The sequence below is a fragment of the Pezoporus wallicus genome, unplaced genomic scaffold (assembly GCF_028554395.1).
Source record: "Pezoporus wallicus isolate ANWC-B61680 ecotype Strahan unplaced genomic scaffold, APGP_CSIRO_Pwel_v1 contig_16, whole genome shotgun sequence".
Classification (NCBI taxonomy): Eukaryota; Metazoa; Chordata; class Aves; order Psittaciformes; family Psittacidae; genus Pezoporus; species Pezoporus wallicus.
In genome coordinates, this window is record NW_026641478.1 from 5,423,681 (window position 1) to 5,448,064 (window position 24,384).

Consider the following 24,384-nt stretch of genomic DNA (forward strand, 5'->3'; position numbering starts at 1 on the left):
AATTTTGCAAAAAGAAAAAATGCCATTCCCCAAATCAAACAAAAAAATTACAGATTCAGGATGATACAAAATATCAATATATAATTTTAGATAGCTACCCTACACTGGAGCAAGGGCCCCTATAACCTAAGCTTTGCAAAATTCTGACAAGTTACATTGCCAACTACCTTACTCCTTTGACAAAAAAAAAAAGAAGTTTGTTGCTTCTGTGCAATTCAGTTACTACTTGGGAATTAGATTGTGTCATCCTAGCACATGAGGGTGTCTGTGAGTGAATTTACCTTCAGATGAGATTTGTGGAAGGGATCACCTTCATCCTAGACTGGTAGTATACATGCCCAAGAACATTCCTGAACACCATGTTCCAGCTGGCCTTGAAAGGAGAGTGTCCATCCTGAGCAACTCCTTTAATCTCTAAAAGAGGGGAGCTGCTGGCAAGCTGACTTTTGCGAATGGCCCTGGAACAATTTAGCTCCTGAAATGTGCTGGGGAAAACTTGGGAGAGTACTTTTTGGCACATGCTTAACTCACACCAGGGAAAGTCTTAACGCTTCAATAGCGTGGGCAATTGCAATCCGTTGTGCAGGAACATTTCCACCTACTGTCTGATATACTAGACATAGGTGGCTAGGGACACTGTTGCGTACTTTCAGACTTTGTACTGTGATTGTTCGTACGCAGAAGAGAACAGTTCTGGCACAGTCCTGATATAAAATTCATGTTTTACACCATTACCCCCTTGCCCATACATATTTCTGAATAATTTACACTCTCTTTGTTTCACTTGAGACAATGGGGTCTGAGGAACACCTCCCTTCCTAAGGACAGTGAGAGTAGTAGGCAGGGTGCAGTTAGACAGCCTTCACATTAAGCTGCAATATTACAGGATAAACAACTGCATAATCTCCATCTGCAGAGCAGCAGAGGTAGAATATAATACAATAAATTTACTACTAAAAGGCACAATGCATTCAGTGAGTTCTGCAAGAAGGCATTGACACTGCTGGCTGAGTTTCTTTGCTACTCAATGCAGCTGCAGTTAGGTAAGTTCCCAAAGTGTAATCTCGGTCCCTTATCTGCTCTACCTCCATACTTCATTGTGCCAAATACATCAGGAGAAGGAAAAAAGAAAAACAAAATCATAAATCCAACACTCAATTATCACTCTGCCTACAATAATTAAACAAAATGCAGAAACAAAATGACCCAAAGCAAACAAAACAATTTTGAAATTTTCTCCTTAACAGTTTATGCAAGAGAAATGAGGGGGAAGAAAAACTTTGTTCACTTTGTGCATTTGACAGGGTTTGTGGTACACCAAGTTTTGCTTGTCTGGTATGGTAACAAGAAATGACATCAAGGAAATCAGAAACTGATAAAAACTGCACTAGAGTGGAAGCTGAAAGGTCTGAATTGATTTTTAGACCTAACGTGAATCTGTTGCTAATTAAAGAAACAGTTTTAAGTTAACCAATTAGTGCATTTTTCTGACGGAAAAACTAATTTTGAAACTTCTACTGCCCTAATGTTTTACTTCATTTCTGAAGATGAATTATGAAGATGAAGATGTTAATTTTGAATGGTCATTTAGAAATTTTCCATTTTGTTGTGCTTTTTTGAGGCACACTGAAAGAGCATCAAGATATTCTTTTACCAGCAATCGCACTGGCAATCGCATGGTTGGCTCATGTACACTGCTTCTTGATCAAAATAAAATTAGAGGGAAAAAACCAAATTTAAGTCCCCCACTTTGTTCTAGGTGTCCATAAATCCGTAAATTGGTGATTCATCCTAATACACCAGGCTCAGATTCTCCAAGTTAAACTTGTACCTACATCATCTGATTTGCATCAAGTGCCTTCTCTTGTAACATATCTCAGGTGCACCAAGTGGTTTTGTAATTATGCAGCAGGCTTTGAGGAAAGTACAGCTCCTCTGATTACAGTTTTCTACATTTTTTAAGGCAGATTATCTCCCTTGGCAAGAGCATTTTAAACAGTAAGTTGAACTCCTAAGTATTAAAATATCCATAAATAATTCTATGTAATAGAAGGCTATGCTGTCAAAGCTTCTGATTATTGGTAACTTCTACTGAAATGGGAATGGATCTATCTTAGTCTAGAAGTTTGAACGTTTTAGCCATAAACTTCTCTAACCAGCATGCAGACTCTTGAGTCAGAGAAAAAAAACTTTCCTACAGCACAGGCAAAGAGAAACTTTTGATACATTGTACAACTGTTGCCTTTTCCCAAGGTTGAAAATGCTGAGAGCCCACCCTGTTTCAAGGGAAATTGTTTCTATCCATGCCCAAAGGTAACTGCATCAGCTGTCTTCTGAACAACCCCTGTGACAGAGGAACAACAGATTATGCCTTTACAGTAACAAGACCTCCTTCTCGGCCGCCTGAAATACAGCTCCAATAGGTTAAAACAAAGCGAAACTCTTTAAAGAGACATAAAGCCCTTTCAGGTAATAAAGACCACACTAAAGAAATGAAAGTAAGATGTTTTCTGGAACTGTGGATTTCAAGGTCACATGAATTGAAAACCACTTTGTCTCTCTCTAAAATGCAGGTTAAGTACAGCAAGGTAATAATTTTTCCTACCTTTTCTTAAACTTTCAGAGACAAAACTAATAAGAAAAGCATGTTTCATCCTCCTCTTTCACCTTTTGTCCTAGTAATTGGCAGTAAACTTTATGTATTATGGCCAGGAAAGGTCAAGGGGAGGGAGAGGGACCAGAAAGAAGAAATATGAAGAAAAATAGGTAAGACTACAGCATAATGGGGTCCTCAGATTGAAATGGACAACATTTTTGAAAGAAAAATAACTACATATATGAACTATATCTGTATATGCACAGTTTTCACGTCAAACTGTCCTGAGTTCAATGAGACATCAGTTATTCTGATTCTATATTTCCAGTTTAAAATCAGATTGGGTAAACAGGAAAAAAACTGAGTGTTTTCATTGGTAAGGATTTGTTGTACTTTGTCACAATGTAGTCTATCTGCAAACCCAACCTGTAATTGATTTAATATGAGCCAATACATTGCTGACGTTTTCAGTAAGGAATCTATCCAATACTATTCATACAGACATTACTCAGGCAAGCGTGCTCTCACATTCACCCAAACATTTTCTGGATCTCTGCTCTGCTCCAATGACTGATTGAGAAATTAGTCTCAGCAAGTGAAATCATTCTTACTTGCTGTACCTGCACACATCTAAGAACATCTGAGACAGACTGTTCAAATCCATCTTCCCCAACAGTTAATTCTTAAACACAACTGAATGTTCTACTGCAGTACAGAAATGCATTCTATTCTCTCCCTGCCATCTAAGAATATGCCTTAAGATTTCACTCATCATGAAATGAATTGGTTTATATTTTGTCAAAAGTGAAAAAGGTAATACCGGTAATATTGTAGATTAGATTAAAAAAAAAAAAAAAGCATGGTTCATAAATGATCTGTACTTCACTACTGTCAAGTCACTTCCACCTCACACATGTTTTGTAAGAAAGTGCAAAAAAACTATCATGTTAGTCATCATCCCTTAACTACTGCACTTCCTCATTTGGAAAATTTTGGTTTTTGAAAACTAATTTGGTAACTCACTTGAATGTATAAATTCTCACCTGAATATGATCTTAAATCCTTCAAGAACACATTTTATTTTCATCTAAAGTACTGTGCCATTTTATTCTTCACTTGAATCTAAGTTTCCTTTTTTTTTTTTTTTTTTTTTTTTTAACCCTGTGATCACTGTCACAAAGAGCAAAATAAGAAATTTGCTGGAGGATATTAATAGACCATTTTAAGTTACCGTACAAGGAAATTTGATGTACATATTTGTAGCTTGTGTCATACTGAAAAAATATTTGAAAAAAGCTATGTGTTTGCACTGTTTCTACAGTGAACTGTCAGTCCAATCCTGCAGGTATTTAAGCAAACCTTACAGGGACTTCAGAATTTATCAGAGGTTAACAGATCAAAACACTAAAGCAACACAACAAATACAGCAATAAAACAGGTTTTCCCCTTTCTCATGGCTTAGTAGCTGTCTAAAATCAGAGTCCTGTATGGTATGTATCTGGCATGACTTTCACGGTTATCCTCAAAACCTGTGTATGGAAAATTTTCCTTTCTTGGACCTGCACTTTCCTATCTCGAAGGACAAAGTAGGCATGCTTTAATAACATTACCTCAATCCACTTAAAAAGCCCTCTTAATTCTTACTAAAACGATCTAATTTGTTCGAGGCAAGATTTTGATTTTATTTAGAATAGTAAACCTTATCTAATTGAGTTTTGTATTAGAATGGTAACTGACATAAACAAGCCAACTTTTAAGAGTCCACTGCACATGCACACACTAATTCATACTAACTGATGCCAAGACCCCAGCACTGTAGTTAGCTCAACAGTCTGTTCCTAACGGCATCCTCCTGTATGTCCTCGTTCCCAAGTCATACGTGCAACCCAATTCACTGGTAGTGAGCTTACCTGGGGTGGGGAAGATCCATTATTTAACCTTGTTAAGAACCAAGTAGAAGGTGAGGACCAGTGTTTAATGTTAAGATCATCTTCAGATTTCACTATCAACAAGAAGATGGTTTTCCTTTTTCCTTAGAACTTACCTAGGTTGTCAAAGCATTTGCTACAGTGCAAAGCAAAACACATCTTTAGTACTGGGGATTTTAGCTAGTAGGTACATGACGGTTTTCCACTTTCACCTTCAGCCTTCCTTAGAGATATCTGCCTTGACCAAAACATAAATCACTGAAAAGACAGGACTCACCTTCAGTATTGTCAAGTTCATCCATGCAATGAAAATACTGGATTTAATGTCTACTGATATCAGTGGGTTTTGGGGTTTTCAGTGTAAAGATCAAAGATCCCCCCAATAAATGGATTATGCCCATGTTTGTTTTCAATCAGTAAGATTAACCCTGGACAGTTTTGGCATAAGTACCTAATCTAATTCAAGAATTACATTCAGTGAATGGAAGCACATGATGGTTACCAACTCCTCCAGGAACAGAATTTCTAAAAAAAGTAATAAAAGTCTGTTTATCAGCAGCCAAGTACAATCTCACGTATATGCCCCAGCACTCAGTTGCAATATACAGATGTGCTTTAAATACAGACAAATTACTCATGTAACATAAAGCCACCTTCTTCCTGGCAAACTCCACTCAGGAGGCTAAATATATACTGCTCGTCTTTGTATAATAAGGTATTCAGCCAACTGGTGCAAAAAGCAAAGGGAAAAAAAAAAAAAGAATGAGAACAAGGCCCATGTATCAACTATTTTTTGTTTTGCAAACTAGTCAGGACTTGCATTTTTTAATTTCACTTGACGATTGATAACCAATACACACAAACAGCGTTAGATTTACGAGCACTACAGGCCTATGTAAAATAGCCCAAGCACCAGATCAGAGATGAAAATCAAGGGGCAAAAAGATGTAACATTTACTCAACGCTCTGGTTTTCAACTTTTAGTGAATTCTTAATTTATTAGTTATAACTTGTTTTTGTTGGAGAGGGTTCAGAAAAGGCTGTGAGATTTTTCTGAGCGTCAGCATAAAAATACAACTATTTCTTAAATACCAGCTTAAGAAACATATAAATAAAATTCAACATTAAGAGCTCTAAATTTGGAGAGACATGCTCAGAACAGGAAATGATAGTTTGTTAATAAAGAAAGGTAAATCATTCTCTAGGCTTCCGGTGGGAAAATTGGCAGTGAAAGGATTTTGACCTCAGTGGAAGGTAACTGCCACAAATGACAAATCAAGCAACTTTCTTCTTACAAGTGAGGCAAATGTTTGACATAAGGCTGGACTGCGTTCAGATCTATCATTCACTGCGGTGTATTCTTCTACTTTAACAAGTAATCCTGCAAGATTTTTGCACTGACTGTATTAATTTTCTTTTTTTTTTATTTTCTCTCTCTGAGTAAAGCCATGCAAGCCTAACATTTTTTGTGAATGATTACTTATTTCCTATTTGAAGCACAAAAGCTCATCACTTATAGAATAGGTCAAGCTTTCAGTGCCTATTAGTCCTAGTCTGGAATGAATTAATGCATTTTCCTATATTCATTTTCCTTTTTGATCGTAGGAACAGTATATGGGATACTTGTGCAAAGGAAGGAAGCAAAAAATCCCGCATTATTTTCAGGTGAAGCAGCAAACAACCACAAAAAAATACATTTAAAAATTCTACTTTCATTCTTGTATTAGACTCACTGTGACTGTATCCCTGTGAAATCTGCAGTTAGAAGCACCAATTCTCCCAACTCAGGACAGTAAATAGGGGGAAAAAATGACAAGTAGCCCAGTTTAATTTCAAACGTTAATATATTTTCTATTTTATAGTGAACATATGCATCGTTCACCCCTTATTTGCAGCAACTATGACGTCCTCATAAAAAGGGGTGACATTTGTAAGATGCCTCTTAAAATAAATATTTCTTTTTATAAAATAATAAAACTTCAAATAAATATTCTTTACACTAAACAATATGTTGAAAAAATTAGAAAATAAAGGCTGAATTTTACTGTAACTGTACAATATACATGAAGTCCAAAGGGAAATCAGAGTCTTGTAATAGAAGGTTTCTGTAAGACAAAATACAATCTAAAAACATACTGATTGATTCACATTCTTCCGAATGTACAACATATTAGTATAATATTTTGTGACTGTGCCATGTCTTATGACACCACTTATTTTTCACAGTTGAAAATATTATTGTATATACAAAAATATAGCACATTATCTCTGGCAGAAAACAATGAAAAAAAGGAGTCATTTGCCAATTTACAAATTTTGCAAGTACTATTCACAAACAATAGAGTTGCCTAGGAGTGTCTGTGTTGCTTTAGCTTATGCAATATGTGGGTCACAATGTACTGCATCCCTTTTTTTTTCTTTTTTCTGTATGCCACTAGCTGGATTCTAACAAGCGTATCAGTTAAGATGGCACACAGAGGCAAGCATTTCACTGCAAACAGCAAAGTAGATTCCCCAGCCCTTCTACTACAGTGCCAAGACCATAGCTGCTTAGTTGGTTGCATATGTACTTTAAAATAATCCTTGTCACTTTAGTATTTCTGACTAGTGATGCTATGTTGGCTTTTCAAAGTTCCTGGGGGGGACGCTGGGAACTTTGCAGCAAACGGTGTTGGAGCGTTTACAGCGGCACCCCGGCCGATTTACCCGGTCATAACAGCCCTGGCACAACTTAAGGCAACCCTTGGCTGGTAGGTAACACCACAAGCAAGGCAGAAAGAGGGACACCACACCCATGGCGGACCATCTAGTGCAGCAATGTGACTGACTGCAGGAGCAGGGGTTGTCAGCACAGTTGTCCTCATCATCATTAGAGCAGTGATAGAAGAGGCCCTTCACACAGCAAACGCAAGTCCCATAATCAACCACGTTCTGGGCTGAGCAAAGACACTGCTTGTCACAGATCCAACATGATGGGAGGGTCCTTGGATAAGTGCACTCCTTACACTTACACTTTCCACAGTCCTCACACCTGTAGCTGTGTGCTCCCAAGTCTTCTTTGCTCAGCGGCTTCAGCTCACTTGACTTGAACTCAGACTTGGGCTGCATTCGGACTATCCCATCAGCAGCTGGCCCTGGAGATGACCCGAGAAGTCTTTGTTCGGATGAATTACTGCTCGTACTTGTCCTTGTACTGCTCCGTGAACCTGTGCTGACTGTGCTGACAGAACGAGACAGAGGCGCTCGAGGAGAGGCATGTATTTGTGTGTGCTGAATCCGGCTAAAATGGCGATGCTCGGGCAAGCCATGGGGCCTTTCATTTTTGGGTTGGGTTGCTAGCCGAGGAGTGGACTTGATCCCTGGCCGTGGAGCCACTGTAGGTCCCTCTGTGTACTCATTTGTGTTTCGGATGGCTCTGATCTGGTCCAACGACAAGACGTGAACCTGCTGCATCAGGACATCCCGCTGGTCGGGCTCCCCGTGTGGTCTCCCACTGTCACGCCGAGCCTGTTGCAAGGCCTGTGACCCGCTGCTGTGCTGAGCTCTTGTCTCCATCAGTTCCCAGAAGCGTGCTCACCCCGGCAGGCTTAGAACACATCTGAATTCCTGGAGCAACAAAGAGAGGGTTCACTATTGCAACACATTTCATGCTTTCTCCAGCAGCCTTTCAAGCCTGCAGGATCCCACAGCACTGCACACAATCAAGTAATGCATCAGCCATTAAAAAAAAGAGTCATATTTGGGGCAGAGTGTCTGCCAGCTGAATGCACTTCCCTTAGCCTGTCCTGCCTGCTCCTATGGACAGCTTAAAGGGATTCTGTTCTAGGTCCACGTATCTTAACTTATGGCTCTAGAAAGTCTAGGTCTTGCTCCTGCTAACTAAGGCTTCCTAGGCCATCTTCTGCTTAGACCATGGCCTTTAGAGTGATCACATTTCAACCACTTGAAGTGACTCTTATTTTCATATCATGCTACTGAAAAACTTACATTAAAAAAAAAGAAGCCCTCAAGTATTTAGCAAGTGTAATGTGACCTGCTGATGACAGACATATAATTCTCCAATTTTGTTTAAAACTGGATAATATTTTGGTAGGCTAGTCTTTTTACACATTAAACTTTACATGATGTAAATAGGAAATTTTAGTTTAATACCAATGGTCCCAAGAAAAACACTAAATAGCAATAAAATGTTTGAGGTTAGACATTTAAATAAGTTAATGCTACCAAAAACTTCAACAGCACAAGTAAAAATATCTCTCTCCAGTATTTTAGTGTGTGTCATACTTGTGTACACCACTGAGATTGTTATTTTAAGGCTCAATACTACAAAAGCAATACTACCACAGGTTTGTTTTTTTTTTTTAATGTATAAAAAATTCCATAGCCTACATTTCAAATTGTAAATATTACCAAGAGTGGCCTTTGGGACAGAGGCATGCATAATATAACCAAATAATGCCATCATCTAAGAAGTCTACTTGATTTCGAATAGTGCTTTAAAGGATCATTAACTACAAAGTAGAATTGCAGACTTAAGAATTTAAATGGAAACCTAGTAAAGGACCCAGAAGATGAGCACTTGTAAATAACTAACTTCCATGCTCAGATATGCAAAAGTTTCAAGTACTGCCCTCTAAATCTCTTAATATTTGCCTTGCCTTTATCATATCTTAAAGCGGTTCCAAAATCCAATTACCTAGACAAAAATCCAGAACAATATTTTACAATTAAAACCCAAGCAGGAACCAAGCTTCTTACAAGGACCACACAATGTCTTCAATTATACCTAGAAAGAGCACCACAGTGTTACTCTGTACACATCAGTTACCAACAATAATACTATACCGTTGTATAATAAAATATGGCCAAACAGTTTAACAATGACTACTTCAAGATGCTGTCTTTATTCTAGCATCAGTGGAAAATGTTTAACCTTTTAATTCCTGGCTCCTTCCCCTCAAGAGCTTTTTCTTAAAAAAAAAAAAATCTATTTTTTAAGACTGCCTGCCTATTTCAAATATTGCCAAATCCTGGTGACATGCGGAGTGCATGTCATGGTGTGTGTGCCCTACCCCCCCCCCCCCCCCAAAAAAAAAAAAAAAAAAGTCTTGCAAACTTATCTTGAATTATTACTGAAGTTTTCTTCATATTAAAACCTTTGCCATATAAAAAGTTTCAACCAGCAGTTTAAGTAGACATTTTCTCATCTGGAAAACTATCTTAAAAAGGAAAAGGGCAGAAAATAAAACCTTCTCCCCACCCTTAAGATGAACTAGCAGCCCTATCTCTCCTGCACATCCAGCTTTTAGGCAGACCCAGCCAGCCGAGAAGGCACGCCGGATGAGACCCAGCCTCTCCAGAAATGCCAACCCAGTGCAAGAGCGGAGCTGACCCTGACCTGCAGGCGCTTAAGACGACACCGGCTCAGACGCCAAGGTGGGGGGCGGAGGAGAAGGCTCCGCGCTGAGCTCCCTGCCCAGCTCCCGGCTCCATCCCGGCGCGGCAGGTGGGAGGCGGCAGCCCCTTGCCCGCGGGAGCCGCCGGCAGTCCCGCAAGTGCAGACAACTTGGAGATAACCAGGAGACATCCTCTGGGGTGGGAGGGGGCTGCTGAGGCCGCCTTATCAGGAACGTCAAACCCATGTTTCCTTTTAACTCTTCCCCCCTGCCCTCCCCCGACAGATGCTAAAGAAGCCTTGTTCCCCCTCCCGGCTAATGCCAGGAGCCCTGCAGACGGTTGGAGACAACACCTCCGGGACAGACGGGCAAAAGGCACATTACTCCCCTCTCGCCTTGCCATAAGCACCCACTCAGCTTCACAAAGCCAGTCGCTGGAAAACCTCCCCTTATTTTACGCATATTCTGCAAATTGCCTGACCTTCAGCCCATCCCCCTCTGCCCCGGCCCGAAGGGACCAAAAGGGCCTTTCCAGCGGGACATCGGTCAGAGCCCGGCGATCCTCCCTCCTTTTTCACCCCTTAATCGATCCGCTAACAGGACGAGACGCAAACCTCCAGCACATTTATTTGCGAAAGTACGTTTGCCTGAAAACTCTTACGGGAAAGCACGTCTCTTCCTCCTCTCTCTGATCTAGCACTTCTCCCCTTTCCATCCACCAAGAGCAGGGAAGCAGCATTCGCCTTTTTGTGTGTGCGTGTGTGCGATAACACGATTCCACACTTCTAAAAGCCAAAGTCCAATCTCGCAGAGCTCAAGTGCCATGATTGCTAACTTTTCCTAGCTGGGATTGGCAAAAGGGCGAGCAAGGGGGCCGGGTTTCGCGTTCGGCACATTCGGGGAAGTTTAAAACGCAAGGGGCTTCTTGCGTGCTGTGGAAAAATCCCGTGTCTGGCTGGCGGGGAGAAGGCGAGCCTAAGGGGGAGAAGTCCTCTGCCCGTGAATTTCTGTTTTGTGTCCGGAGCCTGTGCAAGGCACCCCCACCCCCATCACCACCGCACACACACACCAACTACCTCCTCTTCTTTCAAAGTGCTTTGAAACCCCCATTAAGGGGCCGAGTGTGTGATCAGACTATGGATTAGGGCAAAAGGGACTTTACCATCGGGGTGGGGCAAACTGACACACAAATAACTTGTTGAAAACACCAGCAGATTTTTTTTTTTTGGGGGGGGGAGGGTAAAGGGGGTGTTACAAAGTAAACCCACCTAAGGGGGAGGGGGGGGAGGGAAGTAAAAGCAAAAATTGAAGCTTTCCGTCCCCTCCACATATGCCCTCTGCATGGCAGAACCTGGAGAAGAACTTTGCTCGTCTGATGGATCGAATTAATTTCATCACACGAGAAACAGAGATGTGTATACACACATGCACGCACGTAGGTTTGTACCAGACGTGCACTCACTTCCGAATTGCACGGATCTCCCGACGCCACTACAGACGGGCGTAAATCACGCACTGAAAGGCGGGTCGCTCGCTCTCCCCCAAGACGAAGGGACACACACACACACTCACACAAACTGCCCCTGCGCTCGCCCACCCAGCTGCGCCCTCCCTTCACCTCCCCGCGGGGCTTGTCGGAAACCCACGCGTGCCCGGCGAGGACCGCCCGTGCCCCGCTTTCCGCAGCACCGAGAGCACGCGGAACTCTGTGTGTCTGCGTGTCCCGGCCCGTGTGCTCTGGGTCCCCCCCGCCGCCCCGCTCGCAGCCTCCGTAGGCATGCCTGCGCGCCCGCACAGCCTTCCGCCCCCCGCGCCCCCAAGGCACCCCGGCGGGGCGCAAAGGAGGCTCAGTCGGTAAACCCCAGCAGAGGTCCCCCCACCCCCTCCGAGAGAAAACGCTCTGAAATCCCACCTCCGGCTCCTCTCTGAGAAAGGAAGGAGAGGGGAAAGGGGCGAGAGGGAGAACCTGTACGAATGGAAAAGGCATCAGCCTCAAACATTTCCACGAGTTTTCTTGGAGCAACTAAGGGGGGCTGGAGGGGGGTTACTGAAAAGCTTATTTTGCAAAGAAGGAAAAAGCTCTCACCGTGATCGCGGCGCTGCACCAAACCCCTCTCTCTCTTGTATTTTCTTCTTCCTGCGGCTTGCAAATAAATCCAGCCCTAAAGCAAAAAAAAAAGTTCTTTTCCAAACTCTGCTTTAGTCCAACTTGCAAATTAAAGTAAGAATGATCACCACGTAAAAAAGTCCAGAGCAAAGTTAGGTCCCTCTCCCAGATCGATTATAAATACGTGTGTGCGCGTATATACTATAATAAGAATAAAAACACCTCTCCGGATCGGGGTGGGTTTTCTTTGCTCCTAAAAAGAAATCACTCAAAGTCTCTCACACACACTTCTTTTTTTCCTCAATGAACCGGAGGCCGAATCGCCAATACCAAGTCACTTTTTTTTTTTTTTTTGTTGCAAATGATCAAGAGGAAGGGCAAAGCCAAAGAAAACAAAATAAAGTGGATCTAAAATAAAATCCCAGAGCTTTCTTCCACTGAGCTCCTCCAAAAAAGCAGCTTGTGCAATGTAGCCGTTCTGCTGAGAAGCTGCTTGCTGCAAGCTCCTCTCCCCTCTCTCCCTCTAGCTTTCTCGCTCCCTCTGCGAGCGTGTGTGTGTTGCAGGCAGCTCTGTGGTTTGCAATCGGGGGGGGGGGTGTTTTGGGAGCGCAGCGGATTTGTGGTGGTGGTTGTTGTTGTGTGTTTGGAGGAGGTGGAGGAGGAGGAGGAGGAAGGTTTGAGATCTGAGCTGTAGGGGTTCGGCGTTTTTCTGCTCTCTCTCTCTCTCCCTCTCTCTCTTTTTCTTTCCGGAGGAGGTAGGGTGATCTCTCTGCAAAAGCAGCAGTAAATGGCGTCATGTGGATCTGAGGAGGAACAGAGCAGTTGTTGTCCCAGAGGATATATCGCATCCGGTCCCAGCTCATTGGCTCTGCGGGGCTACATTCACTGGCGCTCCCAGCGCCCTGCCAGCACTCCGAGCTGCGGGAGGCATTCAAAAGGGCAGCGCCACCGACCCAGCCGCGGTCTCGGCCCGTCGGTGCGCGGCCCTGCGCGGGGCGGTGCGTAGACCCCGCTGATCCCCACTGAGCCCCTCCGCCCCTCTCCGGAGGCCTGGCAGCAGCCTGTTTTCACAGGAGGCTCCTCCGTGCGCGGTCACACGGCGCTGCGGCTGCTTTTGTGCTCGTGTATTTATTCAGAGGCAGGCGGCGATAGGTTTGCAGGGGAGCCGAGGGGAGCTCGCTTCTCCTGGGCAGGGAGGCGCGCTCTCCCCGCCTCGGCGGGATGTCGGGAAACCCGTTTCCAGGTGCTCCCCCCACCCCCCACCCCCGTGTTTCTTTCACCGTGTGGAATTAAAGTTTACACTTTTTGCCCCCCTTTTTCCCCATTCTGCCCTTCCCTTCCCTCTCCGGCCCTTTTCAGCCGGGGCGAAAGCAGGGTGGTTACCGGGAGCATTGTCCCGCGGATTAACGCGATGAGGGCGGCCCCGCGGCCGGGCGGGAGCGCGGAGCGGGGCCCGCAGGGCGCGGAGCGGCACGGGGGGAGCGGGACAGGCCGGTGACAGAGCGCTGCGGTACTTCCCGCGCCTCCAGCTGCTGCGGAGTTTCCATGTCCCGGACAGCAGCGGAATGCTCTCGCCTGTGCCGAGGGTGGAGGGTTTTTAGGGGTAGAAAAAGAAAAAACTTTAATTCCCATTCATGTAGGGGATACGGTCAGCTCACAAACGTGACTGTTTGTCTTCTGGGCGTTTCCTGACACGGCCCCTGCTCGGTCCCTTTTGTAGGAAAGTCGCCAGGGGGGCCACTGTCGCTGGGCCCGGGTATCTTGTGCCTCCGTGTATCTAACCGCAGAAAGCAGTGTATCCACGTAGGCAGGCAGCGAGCACGAACATTACCCGCATCACGTGTGGCACTGCTTAAAATACACACGATGTGCAAGGCAGCAGTGCACTGCATTATTTATATGAGCAGTCCTCTGTGCAAAACCCCTATCAGCCTTTTTTACTATTCGAGGCAATTTTGTAGGCACTTCCTCTTCTACACCTGCTTGTCACCACTTTTTGAAGAGGGTGGTCATCCTCTGTAAAAACTTGGAAATAAAAAGGGCAGTGCCTTACACTGGCAGCCCTAGGGTTTTCGCGTTCTTACAGACATATACTTATTCTTTCACGATAATATTCTGAACCTGCAGATTATTTTCCGCAGTTGCCTGACAGTAGGGTTAGCCTGAGTTACACGGGTCTTTTTCCCCTTCCCAAAGGCCACCTCTCTCCATAAGCATGCACAAAACCTCTGCCGCCTCGGAGGGGACGGTGTTGGGGCCCTGGCACCATCCGCTTCCCATCCACTTCTCCCCTCTGGACGTGCAGACGGAGCGAAACGCCCGTCAGGGCCGGGGGCAGGGCAGTCCGACGGCTGGAGCCGCAGCCCCGCGGGGCTGGGTTCCCTTCGGGGCTGCCGGGGAATGGAGCCGAAGGCGGCGAGGCCGCTCTGCCCGCCAGAGGGAGCGCGGCGGCGGCAGGGCTACGGGGGTTGACCCCAGAGGCTCTGCCGAGGAGGGCAGCTCCAGCTGTGGCAGGGGAAAGGCGGGAGGAAGCCCGCAGGCCTTGCCTTGGGCTTCCCTCACGGTAGGGGGCACCCAGCAGCGCGAAGGCACCGAGCACTGACCTGGGCATCGTCGGAGGGGTGCCTGTCCGCAGGCTGGAAATCCACGGGTTACCTGGGGAAGAGGACACGATCTTAATGTCATTCACTGCGGAAAGAGAAAAATCACTTCCTCCTACATAGCAAAGTAAAAAATGGGCGAAGAACTCTTTGTGCAAGCCTGTACATAGTTAAAGGGGTGTTAGGTTATCTACCAGTATTTATACTGAGTATGTAAATAGTGTTTAAACTGGAAAGTTCATAATACCCTTTTAAAATCAGTCAGTAGTGCAACTGGCTATTTATATGCCAGTTTGCAAGTACAGGTGTATACAGTTGATACAGTGAGAAGTCCCAAAGACAGATATGAAAACAGTGAACCTATTTTTATTCACAAATCCAGTCGCGTGTGCAAAATGGTGAGGCATCAGTGTCTTATGCAAAAAAAAAAAAAAAAAAAAAAAAAACCAACCAAACAAAAAAAAACCCCCAAAACAAAACAAACCAAAACACAAAACTCCAAAACCCAAACAAGAATAATAAGACAAAAAAAAAAAAAAAATCCCAAGCATACAGCAGTGCTGAGCTTGAAAGAGAAGCCTCTTTTTTGCACTAATTGGCACACAGGTGATCAATAACTAGTGGACAAATAATGCAATATAAAGTGTTACTTGCTTGTTTGTTTTTTGGTTTGGTTTTGGTTTGGAACCTCAAAGCTGAATTCTCAGGCCTTTCATTTGATGTTACCTTGGAACCAGCTTTCTCAGGATTACATGTATCATTCACATTTCACATCTCTTGTCATGGATAGCGGCTTAATGCATGTGACTATGTTTCCCCTAGTGGTTTGCTCTAACCATTGCATTTTTTTTTTTTAATTTATTTATTTATTTTTTTTCTTTTAACTCAAGCAGACCTTGTTTTTGGAGATGGAAGGTCTTTAGTTCATTCTCCGCTAGAGAAATGGTAGCTGGTGGACATATATATATGTGTACATGCACATATACACATACATTGATAGACATATAGATACGTGTGTGTGTTTGACAAAATAGCAGCAATTGCAGTGACTTGAGGTGAAGAGTTGGGCAGAGTGAGGTCTGTGACATGACGGAAATAGCTGAAACTTTTCTGCATCCTGATATTGTCCCACACGATTTTACATGGTTTGATTTTCAGACCCAGGACCTGAAAACAGGTAGTATTTCCTCTTTTTGTAAAATAAAAGGAAGTTAATTCATATGGAATTTCTTGCAAGGGGATGAAAGTGCAGTAAATTTGTTGACTTCCAGAACATTTTGTTCATCATCTCATGAGTTAATGCAGTGATGTGAGGATATTGATTCTGCACATCCTGAAAGGACTAAGTTTGGCTGCACACTGCTTCCAATGCCCAGAATTTCCTTAGGAGCTTAAACCTTTAATTGATTGCCTTTCATGTTTGTAACTCTGAAAAAGGTAATGTACATAAAAGAATTATAGGATTTTTTAAAAGTGATTAGCTGTAAAACTTTCTGCCAACTGATATTTCATTGAGATTCTCAGGGCAGACAAGGACACTTAGGTATATCACAGAGAGAAAGAGAGAAGTCAAACTCACTGTGCTGTAAAAATAGTTGGACATTTTTAATGAAGAAAATTAGGTCCCTGACTCAGTATTGCTGGTTTTGCTTGTGTGATTTTCATTGTAGGTTACCTGATGGAAATCCCAGAATTCCTTAAGAGGGGAAAATGAGCAGAAGCTACTTGGAACCTGCTCTGGTGGGACAAGGAACAGCATTGTTAAATGTGAATACAGAATAAATACCTGCTGCTCCCATTAGGGATACACATGCTGTGCAGTTGCTGGGACTTGGTCTCCTGCATTTAGGGATGCCCAGATTTTCTGGGATTAAACTACTATTATTCAGATCTAGCTAATAATCTCCACCTTCCTTAGAGGTGATATAGGCCAGATCTTGTGTAACTTTATCCCTTCTGATGAATGCCACAGTATATGGAGGGACACTTGCCAGTAGAGTATTTTCTCATTGAATACCGAATATAAGTATGTAAACTTAAAAAATAAACAAATCCCTTTCCTGATCCTTCTGAAATTATACTGAAGAATACACACATTTAGTACTTATAATATAATGTGGAGCTTTTGCATATATATTGTTCTAATAAAACTAGTATGCTCTTTGATGTGCCATTCAATGTTATTTGGTTATACTTGTGTCCTTGATAAAATCAGCACTGTTTTTTTTTTTGGAATTCAACTTCTGTCTTCTCAAATGAGAAGACAAAATATTCAAAAGTAGAACAATTTGGCATGGATAGGAGTAAGTGCATTTAATTTGCTAAATTAGTATTATAGCAGACTTTTTGTATTTGTTTGTCCTAGGATTTTCCTCCTAACATTTTCAACTGCTTTGGTAGAAGTAATCATGAGTATGGCATAGACATGCCATGTCTGTCAACATTTGAAACACTGCACTCTGTAACGTCATTCAATAGGCTAGATAAAGGCTAGATAAAGATGGGCTTGACTATACTAGAATTTTATGCAAAATTAACTGTTTGCCTATTAAAATGTTAGTAAGTGCTTGCTAGTTTGTAAAATCTGAAAATATTTTGTAACAGAATGCAGACATTTGTGTGTTGACCTGGGGTAAAAGTAACTTAGAAGAAATGGAAGAGGTCAATGTTAGCAGTTATGGGAAATTTGAGAAGAGGTTTTGTGGAGTAACTTATCACATCTTTATGGTGGTTTGCACAGTAGTTTTCAAATTTCATCAGTCTGTAGATTTTTTTCTATGTTTTAGAAGAGAAAAAAAAAAATCATGAGGGAAGTGTAGACTTTTTTAGAAAATTATAAATTATAAGACCTCCCATTTAGAAGTAGTCCATAGGAATCCACACATCACAGAAAACAAATGGTGAAAGATACCCAAACTAGCCCTAAACTGTAGTGTAGTGGAAAGGTAAATGAATATCTTGGGTGCTGTAAGAAAGGTAGCTGGAAGAGCACAGATCTTCCAGAAGTTTGAGGTAGCTTACACTGACCTCTATGGTCTGACAGCTACTCTGCTCCCAGAACCTAAGAGACCTTCTTTCACTGGAGGTAGGAGTTCAAATAAATACCTCCAAGAGATTAACAATTGGTAGCGTATCGCATGCAAGCCAGCCAAGGGATATGTATAAATAAGACTTAGAGATTTTGCTGCAAATCAAAGCAAGCAGGTTGAGCAACCGTTAAAAATTGTATTATCTTTCTCTCATATGCTGAGGTTATATTTATTTTCTTCAGTTGTGAAAGGCTTGTATTCATTGGTGTGACACACAAGCACATCCTCAAAGCAGAGGTGTCCTGTGCAGAATCAAACAGTTTCCTAGAGAGGGATGAATTTTGTATGAAAAGGAAAACAAAAAATGGCATTTCCCATTATTTGTCTGAAAATCAGAACACACACACAAAACCCTATTTGTATGGTTGCAAAAAAATACTATTGGGAAATATGCTGATCCTGCTGTCAGATCTGCGTAGAACTGTTTCATTCTCCTGATTATGACAGTATCAAAGACAGCAATTAAAATGCTGGATATTCTATTACAGTTTTCTCCACAGATCTCAAAACAGCTTTCAAGAGATGTTGCCATGTCTGTTTTATATAGGTGAGAAAACCCAGGGTGAAAGAAAGAAGTAAATCATTTGAAAAGCAAGAATTGTGAATCTCAGGTCCCAGTCCTGCCTCTCCACTGTGAACATGCTGCTTCCCACAGAGACACACCATGCTGGATTTCCTTGTGGGCTCCAGGGTCTTTCTGCACGACTAAAATTTCAGAATCTGTGCCTAATAGGATTGAAACACCTTAAAAGAGAGTAGGAACTGTTAGATAATTATACTTATCTTTCTTAGAGAGGAAAGAGGACAAAATGTTTGATTATCTAAACAAGGTTATCTCTGCAGAAGCATCCACTCCCACCATTTGATTAAAGAGTTCCTCTAAACTTCCGTCTCTGCATCTGGTGTAGTTATTCCTATCTTATTTGTGGTTTTGTAACCATCTTTCCTGTATTTTAAGCAGGCCTATTACTTTCAAAAGCCCTGAAGAAACAAAGGCAGAAATTAACTGAGAAGCTGAAATCTCTGAGCTGTTCCTCTTAAGCAGGCCCTGACACCTTCTGGAGTCAGAGCAAAAGTCTGTGGTGCTCCAGGTCGAGGAGGGAATCCAGCTGCCCAGAGCGGCTCCCAGGATGGTGTCCTAATTAAGAAAAGCTAAAGGAAGTACTGGAAACAGCATTACAAACATACTCAATAAATCCACCGCATCTGACAGAACCAGCTTGCAAAATAAGCCCACTGGAAAACTTCCTTCATTCTTGAGGTTAAATGTTTAAGCCGTTTAACATATTTTAAGTTTTCTTATTGTTGTTTTCTTGCAACACATTTCAAATTGACAAAGTATATGAACTTCTGATGGTTTACGTTCTGTCAAAGCAATTATGTCTTCCAAACTACGTGCTGTTCAGTTTTTATTTTCTTTCTTAGCACTGTAGGCTTGTTTTCTCCACAGGGACACAGATTATAGTCCTATAAAATCTGTCGTAACTGAGGGAATTTCTGTTAATGCCTTATTCAGAATCCTACTGAAATAGAAATCAAGGTAATAGCAGTAGAAATCGTAGCAATAGTAGAAATCAAGGTAACAACAGTAGAAATAAAGGTAACAACAGTAGAAATCAAGGTAATGACTTTTATTCAGGTAAACAGATTTTGCATCAGGTAAAGTTTCGCTTTTGAAAAGAGTCTTTGCAGAGTTAGAGAATATGTGTATTTACAGTCAGTGTGTAAAATTACATATATGGGTGCTTTGTGCTGGGCCACAGCCCGGGCTAGCTTTAGTGCTTTCATGTTTTGTCAGAGCTAGAGTTTAAGCAGCAAAGGCAAAATTTTCCTTCGGCCTAACTTCAAACCCAAGTTTTTTGTTTTTTTTTTTTTTCTGTAATAAAAAGGAATAGACGCTAAAAAAAAGAGAGCGCTAAAAGGAGACGCTAAAAGAAGAAAACGCTAAAGCGTTTTCTCCGTGGTGAGGGGGCGGCGGGAGAGAAGAAAGCCTCCTTTTGCCGAGACCTCTTTTTTAGCATTGCAGAAGCCTATTCTGAAGGGGAGTTAATGAAATACAAACGAGAATTTCCTCAGTTCTCCTTCCTGCTTCTATCTTCGGCTGTCTCACCTTTTGAGAACCTGATTTGTATTTGTATACATGTGTGCGATCCCGATTTCATTGTTTGCCTTTTCACACAAGCACTTTCACCTACATCTTCCCTCCGCGCCCCCCTTTCCCTCCCTTCCTCTCATTTGGCAGCCAGTTGGGCTTCTTCCTGCCTTGAATACCACATTCCCTGGTTATTCAAGCTCAGTCATTAGCACCCTGTCCCCCTACTGAAATTATGAATGAAAAGCCTTGTTGTTCTTTACAAATAACTCGGGCTTCCTCAGTCAGTCAAATTCAAATGGAAGTGACTGCCAGACAAAGCGCCTGTATGATGGACAGTCCTCTCAGCAGTGATCAAGGCATACAGGAAGTTTTTAAAGCACAATATAGGTAGAGCAGCCTGGGCGTTGTTCTCTCCCCCCCCCCCCCCCCCCCCCCCCCCCCCCCCCCCAACCCCCCCTCCCTGCTTCCCCCGCGTGTGGGCTGCGGAGCAGAGATGAGGAGCGGAGATGCGGATGGGGATGGGGATGAGAGGCGGAGATGGGGAGCGGGGATGGGGATGGGGGGGCGGGGGGCGCCTCCCCTTTGGAGCTCTCCACGGCGACACTTCCACCTCGGCCCGGCGGAGCCGGGGCCGGAGAGTCCCGGCGCTGAATGCCGCGGGGGTCGGGGGCTCGGAGCGGCACAACCCCCCGCCTTCGGGACGCATTGTCCGCGGCCCCCTTTTCACAACGGGGGAAAAGGTAATTGACAGCCCTATTGTCCGCCCCGGCCCCCCGCGGCTTTAAAACACTCCGGGGCCCCAGTCACACGTTGTCAATAAGAGCTGTCGGAGGTGACGAGTGAAGAAGGGCTGTTCAGGAAACAGTTTGAGCCCTTCAAGTGGACAGGCCTCAGTGACTTCTCCGGCACTCTGGCTGCCACAGGCAGCCCCTTCAAAAATAACCTTAAAGCAATAAATCAAACATGTTTCCTGCACTATACAAGGAACAGCTGGTTATTTTTCCTCACTTCCCGCCCTCCCCGCCACCCCCACCCCCCCCCGATCCCCTCCCTCCCCTCCTTTTTTTTTAACCCCCCAAAATTATTTAAGCACAGCAAATCAAGCATGTCAAAGTTTGGCAAAGCAGTTTGGGTGATTTAGCAGTTACAACACTTCTTTCTCTATTAGCCAATCTTTGGGCTTTGACTTTTTGTCTCCCCTTTTCCACTGGTTTCTGCATGTGCTCAGAGAGGTAGGGTAACTCATCCCTGGTCTTGCACACAGCAAAAGAAGCACTTGATGTAGTTTGTAAGGAGAAGTCATTCGCTGTGATTCTCCTCTATCATGAGAACTCCGGATCCTGGAGCTCAAAAAGATGTCTTGGTCTTAGTCAGTGTGTTTATTTAGGAACAAAACCCGCCACCTGAGAATTACTGAAATGCCCTGCCATAGGCAAATCTGGACGCCTGTGCCATACTGTTTTACGTTCACAGCACTTATTGCCCTTATCTAGTGCAGGTAGTGTTGATGTATCATCACACATGACACATCATATATGATGTGTGTGCATAATGATAGGTAGGATGCATTAGATTTCAGACACAATTACAAGGTTTTCTGCAAAGCCTTCTGCAACCTTAGGCTCTGTTGCTGCAGCTGGATCTGCGCGGGCCAACACTTGTGTTTGCTCTGAGCTCCTTTAGGAGCCCACCTGCCTGGATCTGATTTCAGCCTTGGAGCTGTCATTTCCTGCCATCACATGGGGTAGTTAGTGTATGCTAACTAACAACTAAACCAACCCCAAATCTGTTAGACTAAGTGTTATCATTTAGCAATGCCTAATTCTGCTAATATATTCAGTGTTTGGCACTGACGATACGTTTAGGAAATAAAAGGCAGGGGTCAAATATTCTTTGCAATGTTCTGCAATTGTCCCTGCACTGTGACAGAAGCATTGTATTCCAGCCAGAAATGTAACTCTTACAAAAAAAAAGCCCTGACAGTAAAACCAGAGACTGAATTAAGGAGAAAACACAAACTTTTCTGAAAGTTTGGGCTCTGTGAAGAATCGAGTTAAAAAAGAGAGAGGTAGTTAATCTCCAGCAACATTAAATTCTTCTTACTCACATAACACAGGATATGTGTTCTTATTTCTTTATCATGACACCTACTAACAAGATTTAAAGAACATCACTGTTCGCTTAAAAGTGTTTAAGGGGTGTTTCAGTGAAATAAATTGTAATTAGAAGGGAGATGTTTGGCAGCAGGTTTAAGTCTGTGTTTTATAGGCGCAGCACAGTTTACTCTGTTGCGCTAACCTATCCATTGTGGCAGCTCCGCACTCATAAGTCAGCCTGTGTGAAGGAAGATCTGAATATTTTTATTATTCTTGGAATATTGTTATTGTCTATCTTTCATTTGCAACATGATACGTTTATATGTCTGTTAATATAATTTCATCTCTGTGCATCTCATTTCAGTCCACCTATCCACAGCACATTTCTGTTGTATTTTAAAGACTAAAGTAATACAAACTTGCTAAGTGCCTGAGACTAGTTTACAGTCAATTTTAGCCAAACCTTACAGCATTCTGTAAGACAGGGCCTTCCTGAATACCTTTCAAAATCTTATGGGAGTAAAAGCTGTTCAAAACCTCAGACCAGATGCTTTGGTAGGATCCAGTCCTTAGATTGCAAATTACTTCAGGCAAGAATATTCTTCCTGTTTGGCAACTTCCTAGAACACTTTGCAGCAGGATAAATAAACAGCTTATTATATTGAAGAGGAGATACTTGGCTGGGGTGATTTGCCATATCTAACTTCCATCCTCTGAGAATCCAACTCCACATGGAAGTCAAGACTTACCCATATCCTGCAATGGTTTCACACTTTTGGAACCCATGATGGGAAGATTTCACCGTTTGGACCTGTTTCTCTTCTTTCTTTTCTCTGATCAAGAGTTGCACATTCTCATTTGTCATGTTATTCCAACTAATGCTAATTTAATGTCTGCTTACATAGTGTGCATGGCCATATTTTGCTGTTAAATTAAGCAGCATTTTAGAATCTGCTAGACTGCATACTTTAGAGTATGTCTTTTGTGCTGGGGAGAGGTATAAAAATGCATGGTTAGCAAGTTTGCTATTTCCTTTGCCCAGCAGTGCAAAATGACTGTTTGGATACTATTAGATCAGTAGTGAAAAACAAAACAAAACAAAACAAACCCCAAAACCGACACAACAACAACAAAAAAACCCTCACAATTCCACCCCCCCAAGAAAAAAAAAATAAAAACCAATCCCACACAACAAAACAATGATAATTACAAAAACTCTGCTATTCACTGATCTATATGTAGGAAAACACTTGAAAAGCCATTATAGAATATATATGGTTATTACGCAGCAGAGCTGAATCCTTCATTTCTCAATTCTTCACAGCTTTTTGGAGAAGAAAAAGAAAAAAACCCAATATTGGCAAAGAAAGCCAGTGTCAGTACTTTTCTGACAACCTTTTCCTCCTTAGCTAAGCTCATTTTTAATGGGGGATGAGAAGCAAGTATGACAAATATTTGTCTTTCGATCTACAAACCTGTCTGTGAACTAAGGCTGTGAACCCTGCCATGTGAAAAGAGTGGCAACAAGATGGCAGGAGGGCTGACATCATGTGCTGAAAGAGAAGTGACAGCAAGGCTGACAAAGAAGCTTAACTGGACAGTCAAGTGTGAAGAAAGGGCAGGCAGCTGGATGTGTGTCTGTAGATGAGACACATGGGAGAAAAAGGGCCCAAGAACTAGCAACTGTCTGAAAACAAGAATCCATTTTATTTACATATTTACTTTTACTTATTTATTTGTTGTGTTAAAGCCCTGGAGAACCATGCCCTGTCCCTGGATTGCAGTGAGGAAAGTGTTCTTGCTTCTACATTGCCTTTGCCTCAGTCTTGCAGCCACACTCTCTTAACATTTGTTGTGAAATCAAGACTCTATTCAAGTCAACAGGAATTTTGCCATCAAGTTTAGTGTGGCCAGGATTTTACTCAATAACTCCAGCAGGGTCAGCAATGTTGTATTTGCATAGACCAAGGCTACATCTGGCCACAGGAAGGGAACATTTCCTACATTTTCCCCCACTCTTTCTTTTCAAAAGAAAGATGTAAGAGGCTGTTGAAGGATAGTTAAGTCATTAGTCAGATCTTTGTAAGCAGCGAGAACTTGCAGGAAAAACACCCATTCTGCAAGGTATAGGCCAAACACAGCCTGCAAACTCAATTTATCCAGCCTTTAGCCTTCTCTCTGCAGTCCTCTGCAGGGGCAGTTTGGGAATGAACTGCATAGCACATTCATGGTTTCTGGGAAACATTGTGCTACTTTGCACGTCAGTCCAACGGATCAACATGTGCACCCTAGCTTCTGTTATGTGAGCTGTAAGGGCTGGGATAGAAAGCTCTTTCTGGCTCTTAGAAGGAGCTATGTTACTCAGACAGCCAGAAAAATGTGGGTACTACTGATTTAGATCATAGTAGAATTTTCTTTAGAGATTCTTGTCAGTGCTTTCACCATTCAACCAGGAAGAAGTTGGGCTGCCAAATGAA

General features: G+C 42.9%; 1 protein-coding gene across 5 annotated transcripts; it reads right to left on the reverse strand.

Moving 5' to 3' along the window:
• Nucleotides 1-6,349: 6,349 nt before the first annotated feature.
• SPRY2 (sprouty RTK signaling antagonist 2) lies at nt 6,350-12,977 on the reverse strand. 5 transcript variants are annotated; one of them, XM_057424051.1, is made up of 3 exons: nt 12,007-12,977; nt 9,221-9,310; nt 6,350-8,130 (listed from the first exon to the last, which is right to left on the reverse strand). In XM_057424051.1, exon 3 carries the CDS (start codon nt 8,077-8,079, stop codon nt 7,138-7,140), a length of 942 nt encoding a protein of 313 aa, XP_057280034.1. In that variant the 5' UTR covers nt 8,080-8,130; nt 9,221-9,310; nt 12,007-12,977; the 3' UTR covers nt 6,350-7,137. The 5 variants fall into 5 exon arrangements, with proteins under 5 accessions (XP_057280034.1, XP_057280035.1, XP_057280033.1 ...); XM_057424052.1 differs by lacking the exon at nt 12,007-12,977 and adding an exon at nt 9,923-10,337; XM_057424050.1 differs by lacking the exon at nt 9,221-9,310 and having other exon boundaries at nt 12,007-12,974.
• Between the last annotated feature and the right edge of the window lie 11,407 nt (nt 12,978-24,384).